Genomic DNA, 22,182 nt, shown 5'->3' with positions numbered 1-22,182 from the left:
AAAGTAAAGCCTCATGCGAACTAAAATTATTAAATTAACCTAAAACAGTTTGTTCCCTATTTAACATACCACTGCCATTCCTTACAACCCCACAGGACAAGCAATAATGGAGAGACAACACAAATGCCTCAAAGATCAAATAATTAAAATAAAAACCAGGGAATCACCTGTACCTGGGATAACAGTACAGAATCCTCATTTCCTATTACACGGGTCTCTACTAACTTTAAATTTTTTTACACTAAATAGTCAAGGAATTTCTCCAATGTCCAAGCACTGGCAGGGACTAATTGTCCCACAGCCCTTGCCACAGGTGCTTTGGAGGGACCATGAACCTGATACTCCAGCTCCTTTACTAACAATGGGGCGAGGGTATGCTTGTGTCTTCACGGAAAAGGAATCGCTCCCACCCCCCATGAGCACTACTCAGATGCATCAGACTGCTCAACCGAGCCTCCGACAGCAAAGATGGCTATGCTGGCCTTGGAGGAGAGGAAAAGGAGACCCCTCCAGAAGAAGACGCAGCCTCCTGTGACCTGGGGAATGATTAAGAACCTGATGAACAATGCCCAGGAGTTGGGACAATGCCAGGGCCAAGATACCTCTAAACCTGAAGTTCTTCTTGTCTGTGTTCTAACTATATTGACTGTGAATAGTGTAAAAGCTGAAACGTGTGTCATCAGTACTAATTAATGTTAATGGTGTAACTATTTTAGGATCAAGATTAGTCAAAACTGTGCATGGCCACCTGGACCCATCATATGGGAAAAGGATGGACAAAGGATACAAGAATGCATAGATGTTTACCTGAAGACTGTGATGATTCTCTCAAGCTACTTGACCCAAATGCTGTAGCTGTTAGTTCTGTCTTTTTACTCCCCATACAGCAAAACAAGATATCTAAACTCGCTTGTATAACTAGTAAAACAGCAAACATAACTGCAAAAATACTAGGAGAAATTAATCAGGAAATGGGAGAACTAAAAACTGCTGTGCTACAAAATAGAGCTACTATAGACTATCTGCTATTAAAAATCACATGGGATGTAAACAATTTCCAGGAATGTGTTGTTTTAATTTGTCTAATTTTTCACATGCTATAGACCAACAGATTAATGATTTACAAAAGGAAATTCATAAGATGTCTGAATTTTCTATACCTTGGCCAAAATGGCTCCAATGGCTTACTCCATTCTTGGACCCTATAATGATTGGCGTACTTCTTCTTATGGGAGCTCCAATAGCTATGCGCTGTATTGTAATTTCAACTAATAATACTGTGGCTTCTATGACAACTTCCTTTTTACTTTTAAAAAACAAAAAGGGAGAAGATGTAGGAAACCAGGATGCCAGGCCCTAGGGTGAGGTGAGCCTAAAACTTACAGGTCCAGGCTGCATTCTCTGCTAAAGGGAGGGGCACTGAAAACAGTGGCTCTGATAATCCCTGTATTGCAGAACACTGCTAGGCTGGCAGGAGGAAGCAGCCTGGTCATAGTAGTGCAGGCTCCCTGCTCTATGGGAAAGCATCTTGGTCAACAACCCTTAGCTCATCTCCTTGTCCTGAACAAATAACTCAGCTATCCCTGGCTAAGAGATTAGGCCAGGTTAAAGGTTTACTCCTGAGCTAAAAGCTAAAAGTTTACCAATGTATCAAGTTCCAGGCCAGTTGGGGCTGCAGGGAGACCCTGTCTCAAAAAGACCAAAAAGAAAAAAAGTGTGCGGGGGGTGCCTGGAGAGGTGGCTCAGCCATTAAGATCACTTGGCTGCTCTTTCAGAGGACTCAGTCCTTCTGGAACCCCAAGAGTTGGAGTCCCCGCCCCCACCCCAGCCCAGAGGCACACATGGGGAAGGACACCTCTCAACACTTCCTAAAGTGACATGGGGCAATTGGATCCAGACAGTGCCTGGCACCTCGCCTGCCCTGCAGCAGAAGGAATGTTTAGAAGAGGCCAAGATTTTCAGTGCAGGAGGTCCGGTTGCAAGCAAATCCACCACTAGCCTGGAGGCTTCAAGAGTGTCTGCTCCGAGGCCCACCACCTCACCTGCTGGCTGAAGCCTGGATTGCCGCCCAATCATTTAAAAATGGGTTTTTGTTTATTCTTTCCAGAAGGATCCAAAAGAGGATGTTCAACCTTTGGAGCTGGTGGTTTGTTTCCTTATAGCAGGAGGGGAAGGCGAGGAAATGGCCTGCCAGCAAAGGGCAGGCTCTGCCAGGGGGGCACTTGGGTGAGGATTTAGACAACTCTCATTCCCAGTGCCCAGGAACCCAGCCCCAAACCAGGTAACAGACAGCATCAGAGAACGTCTGGGGCCAGGCGACAGGCAAGCCACCAGCTTCACATATCTTTAAATGTGTTTTATTTTGTGACAGGGTCTCACTGTGGAGCTCTGGCTAGAACTGGCTATGTAGCTGAGAATGACCTTGAACTCCTGACCTGCCTGACTTCATCTCCCAAGTGCTGGGATTACAGATATGCACAGCTTGCCCTGTTTGTTTGTTTTAATATTTTATTTATTGTTTTTATTTTATGTGTATGTGTGTATTGCCTGCATGTAGTTAAGTGTACCTGTGTCATGCAATGCCCGCAGAGGACAGAAGAGGCTGTCAGATGATCCCCTGGAATTGGAGTTACAGACAGTTGCTTGCTGCCCTGTGGGTGCTGGGATTCGAACCTGGGTCTTCTGCAAGAACAGCCAGTGCTCTTAACTGCCGAACCATTTCTCCAGCCCCAGTTTGTTTGTTTTTTTTGAGACAGGGTCTCACTACATAGACCTTGATGGTCAGGAACTCTCTATGTAGACCAGGCTGGTTTTAAATTCACAGAATCTGCCTGCCTACTCCCTTGGGAGAGTGCTGGGATTAAAGGCGTGCACCACCATACCCAGCCTTGCCTTGTATTTTATCTACTTCATATTAGGAATGCTTTTGTGTCTACCTGGCAAGTTCCATGAGTCCAAAATCCACCTAAATACCACCTGCTGCATGAAGTCCCCCAGGAGCCCCTACCAGGAGAACCGCTGTGAAGATGCCGGCACATCCTAGTCACACTGTGTGAACACTATTGGTTCTCTATCTGAGAACCCTAAAGTGTTTTACTCAGAGTGGACACTTTGGCTTGGTTTGGTGTCACACACCTGTAATCCCAGCACTTGGGAGGTAGAGACAGAAGGAACAGGAGCTCAAGGTCATCCCTGGCTTCATAGTGAGTTCAAGGCTAGCCTGGGCTACATGAAACACTGTCTACAGAACAGAGAGATGGCTCAAGAGTTAAGAGCACTTCTTGCTCTTCTAGGACCCAGATTCAATTCCCAACAGCCACATGACAGCTAACAACCATGTCTAACTCCAGTTCCAGGGAATATGATGCCCTCCTCTGTCCTCTGAGGGCATTGCACACAGGCAGTACACTTACACACATGCAGGTAAAACAATTCATACACATAAAATAAAATTAGCTAGGCGTGGTGGCACATGCCTTTAATCCTAGTACTTGGGAGGCAGAGGCAGGAAGATCTCTGTGAGTTCAAGGCCAGCCTGGTCTATATAGTGAGCTCAAGGCCAGCTAGGGCTACAGGGAGACCTTGCCTCAAAAAAAGACCAAAAAAAAATTTAAATGAATCATTTTTAAATTAAAAAATAAAAAAATGAGGGCTGGAGAGCTGTTAAAGGCTCAGGCTCACAACCAAAAAGACAAAAAATAAGAAAAATGAGAGAGAGAGAGAGAGAGAGAGAGAGAGAGAGAGAGCACCCCAAGGATATATAAGATGAAACAAATACAAAGGTGCACCTGGGAAGGTCGCCTGAGTGATTCCAGTAGCTCCCCTTCCCTCTCCCACCCCCAGGCAAGCCCCTCTGCTGTGGTGTAGACACTGTATCGACATAATGTCTCATCTGGCAAGTCACTGCACTCAGTACAGTGACAAGTGCTGGGGGTAACTTCTTTTATTATTATTTTTGGTGTGTGTGTATATGTGTGTTGTATACATATGTACACACATGTGTGTACAGTTGTGTTCATTCGTGTGCATGAATGTGGGGGCCAGAGGAGGCTATCCAGTGTCTTCCTCTATGCCTCTCTGACTTATTCCCTCGGTATAGGATCTCTCCCCGAACCTGGAGTTCACTGTTTTGGCTAGGCTGACTCTTGGGATCCGCCCATCTCCACCAACCAAAGCTGGAGTTACAGGCACATAAGACCATGCGGGGCTTTTTCAGGTGGGTGCTGGGGATTTCACACCCTCATGCTTGCAGAGCAAGCACCCTCACCAGTCCCAAGGCCAGGTGCTGAAAGGATGTGGCATAAGACTGAATTCACAAGCTCACCTGCTCCTTGCATTAGGAATATTTCAAAACACAGTTTGTCAGTGAGGGAAGAAGCATGTCCTCAAAGCATGAGACTGAATTCACAAGCTCACCTGCTCCTTGCATTAGGAATATTTCAAAACACAGTTTGTCAGTGAGGGAAGAAAGCATGTCCTCAAATCAGGTCAAAGACTTAGGCACGAGCCCATCACCTACCAGACCATCATGAGACAGCATGTGACCTTTCGGATGGCTGGGGTCCGGAAGAGGTCCAAGATGGAGTTGGAGGTGCGGACACTTGCAAACTCACTCTGGATGTAGGAGTTTACCACCTGGGTGAGGAATGTCTGATCAGGGCATCGAAGGGTCTGGGATTAAACTCAGATCTTCAGGCTTTGTGGCAGGCATCTTACCAGCTGAGCCATCTCAGCGGCCCCTTATTTTTCTCTTTTGAGACAGGGTTTCATGTAATTCAGGCTGGCCTCCAATTTGCTATGTAGCCAGAATGATCTTGAACTACTGATCCTCCTACCTCTCCATTGCAAGTATTTGGATTGCAGGCCTGCACCATCAAGTCCAGTTTTTTGTGATACTAAGTATCAAACCCAGGGGCTACATGTATGGAAGCAACTTGGCTTCACTCCAACCCTTAATTTTTTGTATTAAAATGTTGACAGATGGTCAACATGAAAAAGGTCATTTTCTCATTGTGGAGGGATTGATGGCAAAGCCATAGATCATTTGTCCAGGCTCCACAGCCATTCAGTGCTTGCACCATATTCTTCCCTTCTGGAACTCTGCCTGGCTGGTGCTAGCCTCTGCGCCTAGGCAGTAACCGAGTCCCAGCACGACTGGAGCTTGTCGGGACAAGGATAGCCCATCCAGGCTGTCCTTCCACACACCCGCTTCACCCGCTTACCTCTGTGGTCAGCCTTTCCCCATCCTCCTTCCCGCCGTTCATCACCGCCACCTTCCGCAGGTTCTGCACAGCTTGCTGGGACTTGCCGTGAAGGAAGAGCCATCGGGAGGACTCTGGCAGCCACCTGCCACCCAGAAGATAAAGGACCAGGGTGAGGTGGAGTTTATTTCCTTCCCCAAGCCCAATTACCTTCCAGATGATAAAAGCCGGTGATGTGGCCCCTGTTTCAGGTCAGAAAGGCTAAGGGACATGACACACACACACACACACACACACACACACACACACACACACACACACCTTTTTTTGACAGGGTCTCCCTAGTCCCAGACTGGCTGGAAGTCACTATGTAGACCAAACTGGCTTAGATCTCACAAAGATGAGCCTGCCTTTTCCTCCTTAGAGCTGGGATTAAAGGTGTGTGCCACCAAGCCTGGTATGCTTTATTTTTGAGATAGGTCTTCCCTATGTATCCCAGGCTGTCCTTGAACTCATGATTCCTCTGCTTCTGCCTCCCAAATGTTGGGGGACTAGATGTACACCACCACACCCCAACACCTACCCCCTTTAAAATTTTTTTTAATCCCTCTATGTGTATTAAACCCAGGGTGTCAGGATTGAAGGCACGCATCATTTCCTGCTGAGGCATTTTGCCAGCCCATCACCCCCTTTTTTGTAGCACATTATATAGGGAATCACCAAAGTGTCTTTAAAAACTAAGACACATTCAGTATTGAATCTAGTTCTTATTGTAGCTGTGCGGCCTTGAATAAATCACAGCCCCTCTCTGGGCTGTGCCTCAATGCCGGCCTTATAAAATGCCACCAGGTTGTTGTGAGGCACTGAGAAGTTGATGAAGGGCAGAGCCACACCCAGGGATGAGGTTTGGCCAAAGATTCCCTAAAGCTATTCATGAGTATCTGGACCACTGTGGCCCCCGGGATCATTTTCTGTCCTTTTTGTCCAGTGCATCCCAGCCGCTGCCCAATTCAGCCTGTCATGGAGCTAAGCAAGGGCTAGGCCACACAGAGGCACATACCCCTCCACACCTCACTGCTGGACATACCAAGAATACAGGAAAACGATCAGGAAAGGAGCTGAGACTGCGAACTGCAGCCACCGCCAGGGCCGGATCAGGTATGCCACGCCAGCCAGGATGAGCTGGCCCATGGTGAAGGAGAAGCCCAGCAAGATGCCCGCCACTGTCCGGCCCCGAGTCGGCATCCATTCCACAACTGTGGAAGAAAAGCATCCAGCTCGTGGGATTCATCCATCACACCGTTCTCCAATTCACCCGCCCCTTCCTCAGGACTGTGGCAACTTAAACCCACTGCAAGATTCTTCTAGACAACCGACCAAAGTGTCCCTGCCTCAGTCCCTTACACCCATGGGATCAAAAGGCTAAATGCAAACAATAAAACTTCAAAAAGACTTTTAAAAACTCATAAGAAATTTTAAAAGGGCTGGAGAGATGGCTCAATTGTTAAGAGCACTGGCTACTCTTGAAGAAGACCTGGATTCAATTCTCAGCACCCACATGGAGACCCTCAACCACCTGTAACTCCAGTTCCAGGGGATCCAGTACCCTCTTCTGACCTCTTGGGCACTGCAAGAAAGTGATGCATTTATTCTTATTTTATTTTATTTTTTTAAATTTATTATTGCTGGGCATGGTGGCGCACACCTTTAGTCCCAGCACTCAGGAGGCAGAGGCAGGCAGATCTCTGTGAGTTCAAGGCCAGCCTGGTCCACATAGTGAGTTCCAGGCCAGCTGGGGCTACAGGGAGACCCTGTCTCAAAAAGACCAAAAAAAATTTAATTATTTTATTTGTGTGTGTATGAGTGTATTGCCTGTATGTGTGCACCCCTATCATGTAGTGCCTGAGGAGGTAAGAAGAGGGTGTCAGATTTCCCTAAAACTAGAGTTACAGATGGTGTTTAGTCATCATGTGCTGGAATTCGAACCCAGGTCCTCTGTAAGAGCAGTCAGTGCTCTTAACTGCTGAGCCATCTCTTCAGCCCCATGAAGTACATTTAAATACATGCAAGGAAAACATTCATACATATTTTAAAAAAATCTTAAAAACAACAAAAAGGTCTAGGCCTGGTGGTGTACACCTTTAATTCCAGAACTCAGGGAACTGGGGCAGGCCAGCTTGGTCTACAGAATGAGTTCCAGGCCAGCCAGGGTTAGTGAGACCCTATCTCAAACAAAACAAACCCCAAACCAAAATCAAAACCACTCATGGCTAATATGGACATTTTACCATTTTAATATAGGGAAAAGGTTTTCCAAGAACATCATTGTATGGTTAGTTTTCATTGTTAAACTGACACAGCCTAGGATCACCTAGAAGGGCTCAGAGAACGTCAGAGAGATTATTGTAATCACCCTCACTGATGTGCCACTGTGGGTGGTACTGGTCCCTGGGCTTAGATTCTGGGACTCAGATACATCTAGCTGAGCACACTTGCATTAATTCATTGCTCTCTTCTCTTTTTCTTAATTAAGAAATACTTTTATTTTGGGCCAGATGTGGTGGTGCATGCCTTTAATCCCAGCACTTGGGAGGCAGAGGCAGGTGGATCTCTGTGAGTTCAAGGCCAGCCTGGTCTACATAGTAGTTCCAGGTCAGCTGGGACTATAGGGAGACCCTGTCTCACAAAGACCAAAAAAAAACCAACAAAAAACCACTTTTATTTTTTGTGTATTAGTGTTTTGTCTGCATGTATGTAAATGCATCCTGTGAGTGCAATGCCCATGGAGGGTGTTGCAGAAGAGGGTGTTGGATTCCCTAGAACTGGAGTTACAGATGGTTGTTAGATGCCATGCTGGTGCTATGGGCCAGACCAAGGTCCTCTGCAAAAGCAGCCAGTGCTCTTAATGGCTGAGGTATCTCTCCAGCCCCATCTGTCCTGTATGTTATGTGACTGGCTGCTTCAGGCTCCTGCTGCTGCAACTTCCCCACACAGATGGACTGTAACCCGGAATTCTGAGCCAAATAAACGCTTCCTCTCTTTAAGTTGTCTTTGTCAAGTTATTTTATCCCAGCAACAGGAAATGAAACCAAACCAGCTATAATATAAACCCAGAAGCACTGAAATGAAGTTTGAACAAATTTAAAAATAAGAAATGTCTATATTGAAAATAAACAAAATAGAAGTCCATAAAGTCACAGTCTCAGTGAAAAGAGGGAAAAATAGACACAACTCAAGAAATAAAGAGATCATATGTCTCTATTAGCCAGACGCTACCAACAACTCAAAAACGACAGATGTGGATGTAATCAGGTCAACAAGGAAGCACAGGACTCTTGAAAAGGTTTCAATCCCATGAAAGACAAAAATGCAAATTTTGACAAAAACCCAGCGCCAAGCAACCAACAGCATTGGGTGTGGTAACTCAGGCCTTTAATCTAGTCCTTTTGGTTATGAGCCTGAGCCTTTCAAGGCTGCATGAGCTCTGCAGCTCTTGTGTTTATCATCTTAATACTCAGGAGGTTGAGGCAGGAGGATTGCCATGAGTTTAAGGCCAGCCTGGACTACGTGGTAAGCCTTTGTCTCATAAAAAAAAAAAAGTAAAACAAAACAAAAAACCAATGGGGGTGTGGTGGCGAACGCCTTTAGTCTCAGCACTGGGAGGCAGAGGCAGGTGGATCTCTGTGTGTTCAAGGCCAGCCTGGTCTACATAGTGAGTTCCAGGTCAGCTGGGGATACAGGGAGACCCTGTCTCAAAAAGACAAACAAAAAAACCCACCAGAAAACCCTAAATGCTCATCCATAAGGGATGGATGGGATGAACCATTTCACCAGCCTGTTTTTTGTTTTTTGATTGATTGATTGATCGCCTGATTTGAGACAAGGTCTCACTGTGTAGCCCTGACTAACCTGGAGCTCATCATGTAGATCAGACTAGCTGAACTCAAAGAGATTCACTTGCTTCCGCCCCCCTGAGTGCTAGGACTAAAGGTGTGCACCACCTCTCTGAAGCAGATTTATTTTATTGTGTATGTGTATCTGTGTGTGTGTGTTTGTGTGTGTATATCTGTGTGTATATATGGGCACATATATGCAGGTGGCCACAGAAGCCAGAACAGGGTGTCGAATTCTTTGAAGCTGGAGTTACAGGCAGCTGGATGACCCTTCTGGGACTGGTGCTAGGAACCTAACTCTGGTCTTTAGCACTTTTTTTTTTGTCTTTTAGAAACAGGGTCTCCATGCAGCCCCAGCTGGCCTGGAACTTACTATGTAGACCAAGCTGGCCTCAGTCTCACAGAGATTTGCCTGCCTCTGCCTCCTGAGTACTGGGATTAAAGACGTGCACCACCAGGCCTGGCCTAGGTCTTTAGCACTCTTTACCACTGAGCCATTTCTCTAGTTACCAGATTTTTTTTTAAAGGCTCTTTTACAAATTTTTTTCACAGAAGTCTGAGAGTTACAAAATGTTATATGACAGCAAGAACTGGCCTTATGACAAATTTATATGATACTCATAACAAGGTAATTAGGGGACTTGTGTTAAGGGACAGGAATGCTTGAGAGGGGCACTTTGATACTATGTATTACAGAAAACTTTGTACTCCATGTTGTAGAATCTACTCCTACAAGTTATACAGAGGTTAGACCACTGCTTGCTCTGAGTTAACCTTGCCTCAGCCCATATGTTCCTGGAGGAGTACAAGGTTGGTATCAGCCTCAGAGTTTTTGTTCTTGTTTTTTTTTTTTTTTTGGTTTTTTTTTTTTTTTGTCTTTTTGAGACAGGGTCTCCCTGTAAACCCAGCTTGGCTGGAACTTGCTATGTAGACCAGGCTGGTCTTGAACTCACAGAGATCTGCCTGCCTCTGCCTCCCAAGTGTTGGGATCAAAGGCTATATAGCAAGGAGAGAGAGAAAGAAGCCAGGTATGGTGGTGAAAATCTTTAGTCCCAGCACTCGGGAGGCAGAGGCAGGTGGATCTCTGTGAGTTTGAGGCCAGCCTGGTCTACACAGCGAATCCAGGTCAGCTGTAGCTACAGGGAGACCCTGTCTCAAAAAGACCAAAAAAAAAAAAAAAATCTAGGGAAAGGGTGGAGAGATGGCTCAGCAGTTAAAAGCACTGGCTGCTCTTGCAGAGGACCCAAGTTCAGTTCCTAGTACCCACAAGACAGCTAACAACCATGCATAACTCCAGCTACAGGGGGCAATACCCTCTTCTGACCTTCGTGATCATTGCACAACATGGATGCACTTACATATATACAGGCAAAACACTCATACACATAAAAATAAATAATTAAAAAAATCTGGGCCTGAAAGATGGCTCAGCAGGTAACGGTGCTTGCTGCACAGGCCTGAAAACCTGAGTTACATCCCTGGAACCCACATAAAGATGGACAAAGCTGTCCTCTGACTTCCACACATACCATGGCATGCACACCCCACACACTATGATAATAAATAAGTTTTAAAACATCTAAGTGGCTATGAAAGATACAAAAATTCTATGAAAAATTTACAAAAAAAATCTAAGTGGCAATAAAACTTTACATAGGACTTACCACGTATATAAGCTTTATAATGCAACCATGTGTGGACAGCTAATCTTCATTTGTTACATTATGTCATGAACTTAATTTGGATTCAATTTTTTGTATTAAGTCGGTAAATTTGTGTGTTGTGCTCTTCTATTTCTAGTTATTCAGGAAGGATATAATTGCTAATTTTTTTTTGTCTTTTTGAGACAGGGTCTCCCTGTAGCCCCAGCTGACCTGGAACTCCCTATATAGACCAAGCTGGCCTCAAACGCACAGAGATCCACCTGCCTCTGCCTCCCAAGTGCTGGGATTGAAGGTGTGAGCCACCACGCTTGGGATAATTGCTAAATTTTTATTTATTATCATTAGTGTATGTGTGTAATTTGTGTGTGAGGGTACACATGCCATGGTATGTGTGTAAATCAGAAGACAACTTTTGGAGGTTGGCTCTTTCCTTCCACGGTGGGGTCCAGGGATCAAACTCAGGTAGTCAGGGTTGTACAGCAAGCTCTTTTATCCACTAAGCTATCTTGTTGGCCCAAGGAAAGAAAGAAAATTTAAAAGGAGCCAGTAAGTAGAAGAGGGAGAAGCGTAAACAGGGATATATTTTTGGTAAGGAAGTGTAAAAAGAGATTATTTTGATAAAGATTTTTGTTTGGCAAAATAAAACATTGTCCAAATGACTCAAAATTTCCAAAACAGAAAAGGAACGATTAGGGCAAAACCAAGAAACTTAAGTATGTGGTAGAGTCTGAGGAAGTCACACAAGGTTTGTGGAGGGTGAAACTTAAAAATGGTCTGAGTACCATGATTAAAGGTTGTTAAAATTCCTAAGGTCAGAGACCAGCAAGATGGCTCAGAGAGTAAAAGCACTTGCCCCCAAGTCTGACACCCCAAGTTCAATCCTCAGAATCCATACGGTGGAATGAGAGCACCAACTCCCACAAGCTGTCTACTGACCTCCCCACATGTATACCATGATACACTCATGCTTACACACACACACACACACACACACACACACACACACACACATACACACACACTAAATAATAAATAAATGTATAAAAAATAAGTTCAAAATTCAGTACACCAATATGAAGCTAAAATCTAGCCCTCTGTTTAAAACAATGAGTTTTCAGGGGCTGGAGAGGTGACTCAGTGGTTAAGCACACTGGCTGCTCTTGCAGAGGGCCCAAGTTCAGTTCCCACCATTCACATGGCAGCCAACAACTGCCTTACTCCAGTTCTATGGGACTTGAAGCCTTCTGACTTCCTAGGGCATTATATGACACAGGTACACTTACACGCACGCAGGCAATACACTCATGCACATAAAATAAATATAATAAATAAAAATATTCTTTTAAAAAGTGGGCTTGGCAAGCAGCTTAATTTCTCTGGAATGCTTCCTGATTTATAAGAAAGTATAAGTTTTTTTTTTTTGGAGTTGAGGACTGAACCCAGGGCCTTGTGCTTGCCAGGCAAGTGCTCTAGCACTGAGCTAAATCCCAAACCCCATATTTTTTAATTTTTTTTTTGGTCTTTTTTTTTTGAGACAGGGTCTCCTCAGCAGCCCCAGCTGTCCTGGAACTCACTATGTAGACCAGGCTGGCCTCGAACGCGCAGACATCTGCCTGCCTCTGCCTCCCAAGTGCTGGGATTAAAGGCGTGCGCCACCACGCCCAGCTAGTAGGTAAGTGCACCCATGTAGTGCAATGCCTTGGAGGTCAGATGAGGCTGTTGGATCCCCTGGGACTGGAGTTATGGACAGTTGTTAGCTGCCATGTAGGTGCTGGGTTTCGAACCCAGGTCTTCTGCAAGAACAACCAGTTTTCTTAACTGCTGAGCCATATCTCCAGTCCCCAAATAAAATATTTTTTTAAAAGCGAGTTCTCTTAAGATAATGATCAGCTCTTGGTAACTTACAAAAACTGACCTAAAAATTATGTTTAATCAAGATAATTACTTATTTTTTCTGCTATGTTTGTCAGGCTTTTAACTAGAGAACTGAGTCTTAACAAAGTCAAAGCTTATTTAAGTATTTGTTTATGTTGGAGTCTCATAGCTAAACTTTCTGTAACATTCTGAACAAAGCTATTTTACATCTTTTGCCATATGCCATTTGGGGCCTTATCTAAAGAATTTATGATCTTGCTGTCTGTGCTTTTTTTATTGATTTTTGTTCGTTTTGTTTGTTTTTTGGTCTTTTTGAGACAGGTTTTCCTGTAGCCCCAGCTGGCCTGATACTTGCTATGTAGACCAGGCTGGCCTTGAATTTACAGAGATCCGCCTGCCTCTGCCTCCCAAGTGCTGGGACTAAGGGTGTGCGCACCACGCCCGGTTTGTATGTGCTTTTATATTCTCCTTTTACAATAAAATTAAATCGCTCCATTGTAATGTACTTAGAAATAAAAACATCGCACAGGTAGATCAAGGTAGCCATTGAGACACTTGCTCTGTCCCAAACTCTATGCATGTCAGTGAACCTGTACACAGTTAGAATGGCCATTCTGAAGGCATGGGGGGGGGGTCACTTAGGGTTTTACACACTCACTGTCCATTTCACTTTTATACACTTATCCACTAAAAGCAGAAAAACACTATGACAGAGTTGCAACTAGAAAAAAAAAAAAACTTAGCTTATATCCTCTTTCGTGATCATTGTACCCTCATAAGACTTTTTAACTGTCTCTTAGCATTGGCAGAAACACAACTCCTGAGCCCGAGCTGTGCTGTCTATGATGCTAGAGCTTCATCCACAGAACAGATAAACTTAAGAAGTTCAGTGGTGACACATGCCTGTAATCCCAGCACATGGTAGGCTGAGGCAAGAGGATTGTCACGAGTTTTAGGCCAGGCTGGGCTACATAGCAAGACACTGCCCTCACAAATGAATGAAAAAACTAATCAAACAAAATTAAATTCAGTAATAGACTGGGGAGGGGGATCTATTGAACCAAAATGAAATATGTATAAAGATGTGGAAACCTGTTATTTTATAAGCAAATTTTGTGTGTGTGTAAAAGAATAGACTACTCGGGGCTGGAGAGATGGCTCAGCAATTAAGAGTGCTGACTGCCCTTGCAGAAGACCTGGGTTCGATTCCCAGCACCCACATGGTGGCTATGAACCATCCTTAACTCCAGTTCCAGGGAATCAGAAGCCCTCTCCTGACCTCTGAGGCATTGCATGACACGGGTGCACTCACATACATGCAGGCAATATACTCATGCACATAAAATAAAAAATAATAAAATATGAAAAAAATTATAAGAATAGACTACAGGTGAATTTGGCCTAAGAACTACTCCCTCTATACCTCATAGTTACTTAAAATTGGCTATGAAGTTTATTATTTATTTTTATTTTGTGCGTATGAGTGTATTGCCTGCATGTATGTAAGTGCACTCATGTCATGCAATGCCTGAGGAGGTCAGAAGAGGGCATCAGATCTCCTGGAACTGGAGTTATGGATGGTTGTTAGATGCCATGTGGATGCTGGGAGCCAAACCCAGGTCCTCTGCAAGAGCAGCCAGTGCTCTTAGTGGCTGCTCTTGACCTCTCCAACCCCTTGGCCCTAACTCTTTACATCTGTCACTTACTTCCTACCCACCCCATCATGAGGGACCAGATCACGCCAGCCAGGACAGCTCTCATCCCAGTAACAAAGGACAGTCAGAATCAAGCCACCAGATAATTACTCAGTGATGCCTTCAGAGAAAATTGTCCAGAGACAGAGCAAGGAGTTGTTAGAATCAAAGCAAACATGCTGGGTGTGTTGTTTTCCGCTTGTAATGCCAATATCAGACAGGCTGAAGCAGGGGATCAAGTTCAAGGCCGGCTCAGGCTTCATAGTGAGAGGTTGTCTCAAAACCAATAAAAATGGACTGGCCTTCCAAAAGTAACTTAGGCTGAGAGGTCATGGAGAACAGGTTCCTGTGCACGGTTACTGGACACTAGTACTGTCTTCTTGTATTCTGCTCTGATATTTGTTTCAGCCACAGACCTATTTCAAGAAATGCTCATTCTCACACCAAGTCATAACTGCTGCTGTTACAGGTGGTGAGCTCCGACGTGCCAGAGAATTCCCTTGCCACTAAGATTGCATGCTGCCAGTCCCTCCAGTACCTAGAGACAGGATGTCATCCTTCATATGATGCAGATCTTACAGAGTTCCCTATGGCAGCAAGGAAGGATGGGGATGAAGGGACAGATGTGGGGGCAGTTATAGTCTGTATTATAAAGATGAATTTGTATTCCTTATTATAGAAAGAAATCCATACATACATGTATTAATAGTTTATCTCCTAACACTGCTAATAGTTTGTCTAAGTTAACCCCCCTCCCAGCCCAGGTGCCCCTGCAGTACAAGGTTGATATCAGCAGACACTAACTAGACTCAGTAATTCAAGAAATGTCTGAGCAGGGCTGGAGAGATGGCTCAGCTGTTGGGAGCACTGACTGGATGACTGACAGCCTTTGTTTTCATCCTCCTCTTCCCTAGTTCTTATGAAACCTACTGGCTGGGGACGACAGGGAAGGAAGTTTTTTTGGTTCTTTGTTATTTTTAAGATGTTAATCTGCTGTCTCCTCAGATTTTAGGCTCTCTGAATAAAGCTGCAATTTAAAGATTCAATTCTTGAGGTTGGAGAGATGACTCAGTGTTTTTTAACGGTATGTACTGCTCTTACAGAGGACCAAAGTTCGGCTCCCACCACCCATGTCAGGTGGTTCAACACTGCCTATAACTCCAGGGGCTCCAATGCCCACTTCTGGCTTCCATAGGCACCTGTGCTGTTGAGCATGTACCCACACACAGCACACACATACACATCATTTAAAAATAATAAATAAAAAAATTGTGGGGCGTGGTGGCTCACGCCTTTAATTCTAGCACTCAGGAGGCAGAGGCAGGTGGATCTCTGTGAGTTCAAGTCCAGCCTGGTCTCCATAGTGAGTTCTAGGACAGCTGGGGCTACAGGAAGACCCTGTCTCAAAAAAAAGAACAAAAAATAAAAATAAAATAATAAATAAAAGTAAAATTTTGAAAATTAAAAATATATAAACAGTTGGGCATGGTGGCACACACTTTTAATCCCAGCATTTGGGAGGCAGAGGCCAGCAGATCTCTGTGAGTTCCAGGCCAGCTGGGGCTACAGGGAGACCCTGTCTCAAAAAGACCAATAAATAAATAAGTAAATAAACAAACAAACAAATCTTTGTTGTTGTTTGAGACAGGGTTTCACTATGTAGCCCTGGAACTTGCTATATTGACCAGGCTAAAGGTGTGCGCCACCATGCCTGACTCTAAAATAAATTCTTTTAAAAGTTCTGTTCTCGGGCATGGTGGCTCATGCCTTTAATCCCAGCACTCGGGAGGCAGAGGCAGGTGGATCTCTGTGAGTTCCAGGACAGCCTGGTCTCCATAGCGAATCCAGGCCAGCTAGGGCTACAGGGAGACTGTCTCAAAAAGACCAAAAAAAAAAAAAAAAAGTTCTGTTCTCGCCTCTGGTGGTTGGCCTGTGTGGCTTCCGGCAGCCCCACTCAGGTTCCGTGGTTTCACTTCGTCTTTAAAAATATTTTATTATTTTTATTTTATGTGTATGTGTGTATTGCCTGCATGTGTGTAAGTGCACCCCTGTCATTCAATGCCGGTGGCTGGTGGATCCCTTGGAACTGGAGTTACAGACAGTTGTTAACTGCCATGTGGGTGCTGGGATTTGAACTCAGGTCTTCTGCAAGTACAGCCAGTGTTCTTAACCACTGAGCCATCTCTCCAGCCCCTGTGGTTTCACTTCTTTGCAGTGAAGTGTGGGCCCGGTCTACCTTTCCGAAGGAGCAGCCCTCTGTTCTGTCTTCTCTACCTGCCACCCCCAGCCCAGTTCAGCCTGGGCTTCAGTCAGGATGATGATGGGGTCCCTCAACCCCTCACCCAGCCTCCCTGCTTCTGTTCTGGAATCAAGTGGTAGTGGCTAGAGGAATCTTGTTAAATTTTCAACCCTAAACAAGGTCAGGTCTCCACTCCCGCCTGAATCCCTGCATTCTCCAAGGCCCCTGTATCACTTGGTGTTAAAGTTAATGTCCTTCCAGTGTCCAGGCTGCAAGATCCTCCAGAATTCAGGGCTGGAGAGATGGCTCTGGGGTTAAGAGCACTGGTTGCTCTTGAAGAGGACCTGGGTTTGGTTCCCAGCACCCACAAGGCAGCTAACAACTGTCCCTAACTTCAGTTCCAGGGGAACTATTTTAGCCTCTGTGGGCATCACACACAAGTGGCACAGTTATACACATGCAGGCAAAAACGATCATACATCTAATAAATAAATAAGTAGGCCGGGCGTGGTGGTGGTACACGCCTTTAGTCCTAGTACTTGGGAGGCAGAGGCAGGCAGATCTCTGTGAGTTCAAGGCCAGCTTGGTCTACATAGTAAGTTCCAGGCCAGCTGGGGCTACAGGGAGACCCTGTCTCAAAAAAAGACCCCCCCCAAATAATAATAATTTTTTAAAAAGGAAAAGAGTGGGGATAGAGAGATGGCTCTGGGGCTAAGAGCCCTTGCTGCTCTTGCAGAGGAACCTAGTTTGGTTCCCAGTACCCACATGGTGGCTCAGACACCCTTTTTTGTCTCCCCAAGCATGAGGCATACACATGGTATACGTATATACATACAAGGCAAAATACTTATACACACAAATAAAAAAACCTTTTTTTTTGTCTTTTTGAAACAGAGTCTCCCTGTAGCCCCAGCTGGCCTTGAACTTACAGAGATCCGCCTGCCTCTGCCTCCCAAGTGCTGGGACTTACAGGTATGTGCCACCACACTCAGCCAAATAAAAATGTTTTAAAAAGAAAAGAGAGCCTGGCATGGTGGCACATGCCTTTAATCCCAGCACTCGGGGGAGACAGAGGCAGGTTCATCTCTATGAGTTTGAGGCTAGCCTGGTCTACATAGTGAGTTCCAGGCCAGGATCACATAGTGAGACCTTGTCTTTAAAAAAAAAAAGCACGGCAGGCTGGAGAGAAGAGCACAGGTTGTTCTTGTGAAAGATCCAGGTTGAAATCACATAAAATTATAAATAAATATTTTTTAAAAGAACGGGCATGGTGGCACACACCTTTAATCCCAGCACTCGGGAGACAGAGGCAGGCAAGATTGAGGCCAGCCTAGTCTACACAGTGAGTTTCAGGTCAGCAGGGACTACAGGGAGACCTTGTCTTAAAAAGATCAAAAGGAAAAAGCAAAATAAAATAAAGGGTCACTTTTGTGTGGTCTGTGGCAGGAAGCTCTAGGGCATCAAATTCTAAAGTGAGTCCACTGTAAAGTTGAACATCCCACGACAGACAGAGGGCCCAGTTTCTGTAGGCATGCAGAGACCTGCATTCTCTAATAGTGTGTGTGTGTGTCTGTGTGTGTGCCCGTGTGCCCACGTGTGCCCGGGTATGATATAGAGGTCATTCTAGCATGAGACTGATGAGCTTCAGGCATCTGTTCCAAGCCATGACTGGACACCCACTGGCCAGAAGGAGGTGGGAGGGGCTGGGCTTTGCTGAGGACGAATGTGCTCAGCATTCGTTCATGTCCTGATGCTGGGACAGAGAGAGGAGGAAAAGGGCAGGTGTCCCAGCCTGGGGGACCTGATTATTCAAGGCCCAAGAAGAGCTCTCCCCCTCCCCAACCCTGAAATAAAAGGCTCACCTGTCTTTGGACAGTTGAGGGTGGGGGCAGTTTCTAAACCTGGTGGTGTCCCCAGGAGCAAGTTAAGTGTTTAAAGGAAGCTCAGATAGGTGGAAGGCCTGTGTTAAAGGCCCACCACCTCATAGTGCTGTTTACCAGGACCACTCAGCCTAGAGTGAAGACTGACTGTCACTCATCAGTGAAGCGTGACGCTACTACTTGGTGTCCAGGAGGCCAAGTCTCTATCATGGAGCTAAGAAATGACTAGTTTTGCGGATGGCAGAGCTCATACTTCTAAGCCAGATAGATTTTTTTTTTGTCTTTTTGAGACAGGGTCTCTGTAGCCCCAGACCAGGTTGGCCTTGAGTAAACCCTATAATCTCAAGGCTCTCTAAGGACTCTGGGGACCATTCTATTTATTTATTTATTTATTTATTTATTTACTTACTTACTTATAGACAAGGTCTCACTACATAGCCATGGCTAGCCTGCATTCACTATGTAGACCAGACTGGCTCAAACTTGTGATCCTTCTGCCCTGCCTCTGCCTCTTCAGTGCTGGAGTCATACATCATGGTGCCTAGACCTAAAGGTTAGGGAGTTTAGATTTTCAAATTAAGAATACTCAACCCATAGCCAGGTGTGGTGGCCCACACCTTTAATCCCAGCACTTGGGAGGCAGAGGCAGGCAGATCTTTATGAGTTCAAGGCCAGCCTGGTCTACATAGTGAGTTCCAGGCCAGCTAGGGCTACAGGGAGACCCTGTCTCAAAAAGACAAAAAAAAAAAAAATACTCAACCCATCTGAGCACTCATCCCTCCTCCCTTTTAAAAATTTAATTTAATTTAATTTTGTTTGTATGAGGACTATGCCTGCATGTATGTAAGTGCATCTGTGTCATGAAATGCCCACAGAGGTTGGAAGAGGGCTTCAGATCCCCTGCAACTGGAGTTATGGATGGTTATTAGCCACTATATGGGTGCTGATTTGAACCCAGGTCTTCTGCAAGAACAGTCAGTGCTCTTAACCTTTGAGCCATTGCTACAGCCCCCTCCCCTTTTTTTTGAGACTGTCTCATATAGTTTAGACTGGCCTCAAATTTGTTAAGTAGCTGAGGATAACCCTGAACTCCTGCTCCTTCTGCTTCTACCTCCCAAGTACTGGAATTATAGGTGTGCACCACCACACCGGGCCCCCTGGAGACCATCCTATTTCACTGCCCTGTATCCCAGTCGCCTCTGTGACTGAACCTTAGCCTGGCACACCGTAGATACTTAGTGGTTATTGTTAGGTAACTCACAAATGAAATAAACCTGATGTTTTGAGTTTACAGATTAGTAAACTGAAACTCAGACCCAGGGGAAGGCCACCAGGGTCCACTGCTCACTGCTGCCAGGTTTACGACCTGCCAGCCCAGTCTCCCAAGCCCAGACCTTGGGTAGAAGGTCTTGAGTTGAGGTCACTGGGTGAGAATTAGAAAAAAACTAATTAAGTTGTCCTGTGATGGTTGCCACTGGCTCTTCCCCCAGACCGGACTCACCCAGCGAGAGGGAATTGAGGATGATGCCGGAGAAGGTCATGCCCATCAGGAACCGGAAGACACAGTAGGCACTGAAGGAGCCCACATACGCTGTGGCGGCCCCAGAAACTGCCAGCTGCAGGTACGACCAGACCAGGGGAGCTTTGCGGCCCAGCCTGAACCCGGAGAGTGAGTAGGCACAGGGGTTAGAGTTTCTGAGGCAACCACACATCCCATCCCCAGGGAACAAAGCCTCAGCCTGCACCTCACCCTCCCACCCTGGTGTAGGGGTTACAAGGCAATCAAAGGGAAGCGAGGGTACCTGGTGAAAGCCACCCTCAAAATAGCACATGTGACCACCAGGATCCAAGCAACGATGACTGAGGGTGCTTGGGGAGAGAGGGATATGGTGTAGAAGAAAACCAGAGAGGAAGAGATTTACTCCAGGTTGGGGAAAGGCAGAGATTCTGCAGAGACCCAGAAGCCTATGCCTGTAATCCCAGCATTAGGTAGTGGAGGCAGGGAGATGGAAGTTCCAAGTCATTCTTGGAGTCATAGTGAGTTCTAGGCCAGCCTGGGCTACATGAGACCCTGTTTCAAGGAAAAAAGCGACACAGATGGAGTTAGAGGCCAGCCTGAGATATATGAAACCCTGCACACACACAAAGCAAAAGAGGCTGGAAAGATGGCTTAGTGGTTAAGAACACTGGCTGTTCTTGCAGAGGACCTGGGTTCAGTTCCCAGCACCCACATGGTGGCTAACAACCTCCCTAACTCTAGTTCCAGGGGATCCAACACCCTCTTCTGGCCTCTACAGGCATTGCATGACACAGGAGCACATATATACATCAAGCAAAACATTCATACACATAAAATAAATAGATCAACAAAAATATAAAAAGAAAAAGAAAGGAAGGTAGGTAGATGAGTCCAAGAGCTTTCCAGGGCGTCTGAGACCCTCCTGTTAAAGCCTCACCTGTCTGCAAGGCTGCCAAACAAGGCGGCCCCTACAAGCACCCCGGCCATGTAGACGGACTGAGCCAGGTCCCGGAGGGTTCGGGCCTCACACACCAGGTCCCACTATTGGGGAGAGAAGAGTGCTCAGCCTTGACCTCAGGCGGCCACCCCCCATGCCACCCACCCATACCTCTGACCTCCATCACGATAGTGGATGGGAAAACACTTCGATCAAAGACCCAGCCATCCTTGCAGCCCTCTGTGGGTGCCTCGTAGGTGGAAGTGTTGAGTCTCAGAAGGGACCACTGAGGTTCTATGAAACGCTGGCATGATTCAGGGATCCCATGCTGGTCCAGAGGTATGGTGGCCCTCAGCCAGACCCCGGAATCATTGGCGGCAGCCTCTGTGTGGCTGGCAGGGTGTTGGCAGTGGTGTGGGGGCGAGGCAGCTGTGAAGTTCTGTAAGAAGGTGTGACAGGCCAGCAGGCCACAGGGCAGCAGGAGCAAGGCCGTATAGACAATCTGGAAGCGACCCACACCCCCCAGGGCATCCAGCAGGTCTGTGAAGGCCATGGCCAGGGCCTGACCCAAGGACCAGCCTGCCCAGGCCTTATGTAAAGGGAGGAGGGAGGGGCCTGAGAGGCAGAGGATCAGGCCAGGGGTTAGGGCCACACAGGTCCTCTGCCCAGCAGCTCAGAGGGGTCCAGTTACACCTCATGGGAGGCCTCATGTCTGCAGGGAGCCCCTCCCCCACACCCTTTCTCCAGGTCTCTTACCTGAGCTAGAAAAGGTGGGGAGGGTTGGGAGGTTGGGAATTGAGGAGATAGCTTAGTCAGTAGAGTGCTTATCTTGCAAAAACAAAGATCTGAGATTGAACCCAGAACCCATATAAAAAAGACAGGCACGGCAGCAGGTACCTGTACTCCCAGCGCTAGAGACTGATCCATGAGGCTTGCTGGCCAGACAGCCTATTCTAATCAGTAATACCCAGGCCCCAGAGAGAGACCCTGTTTCAAAAAAAAAAAAACAAAACAAGGTAGTCCAGGTGTGGTGGCACAGGCCTTTAATCCCAGCGCTTGGGAGGCAGAGGCAGGGGGATCTCTGAGATAGAGGCCAGCCTGGTCTACATAGTGAGTTCTAGGCCAGGCTGGAAACAGAACAAACAGAAAAACAAGGTGAACGGCTCCCGAGAAATGACACCTGAAGTTAACTCTGGCCTACATACATATGCATACACACCTGCACTCACCTGAATAGGTAAACATACACACACATATGAAGGATCCCAAAGGGCCACCTT

At 46.1% G+C, this 22,182-nt stretch overlaps 1 protein-coding gene across 1 annotated transcript in view; it reads right to left on the bottom strand.

The window, feature by feature from the left end:
• The window catches only part of Slc22a20p, a 36,870-nt gene extending 15,413 nt beyond the window's left edge, over positions 1-21,457 (bottom strand). Inside the window, exons 1-6 of the mRNA XM_008822164.1 lie at positions 21,081-21,457; positions 20,903-21,006; positions 19,948-20,102; positions 6,289-6,457; positions 5,223-5,346; positions 4,520-4,635 (exon numbers count right to left, since the gene is read on the bottom strand). Of these exons, the coding sequence (XP_008820386.1) occupies positions 4,520-4,635; positions 5,223-5,346; positions 6,289-6,457; positions 19,948-20,102; positions 20,903-21,006; positions 21,081-21,455 (1,043 nt within the window). The 5' untranslated portion in view covers positions 21,456-21,457. The remainder of the gene's footprint in view (positions 1-4,519; positions 4,636-5,222; positions 5,347-6,288; positions 6,458-19,947; positions 20,103-20,902; positions 21,007-21,080) is intronic.
• Between the last annotated feature and the right edge of the window lie 725 nt (positions 21,458-22,182).

This window comes from Nannospalax galili, unplaced genomic scaffold (genome assembly GCF_000622305.1).
Source record: "Nannospalax galili isolate Female #2095 unplaced genomic scaffold, S.galili_v1.0 scaffold1328, whole genome shotgun sequence".
Taxonomy (NCBI): domain Eukaryota; kingdom Metazoa; phylum Chordata; class Mammalia; order Rodentia; family Spalacidae; genus Nannospalax; species Nannospalax galili.
This window is presented reverse-complemented; position numbering and strand designations above follow the sequence as displayed.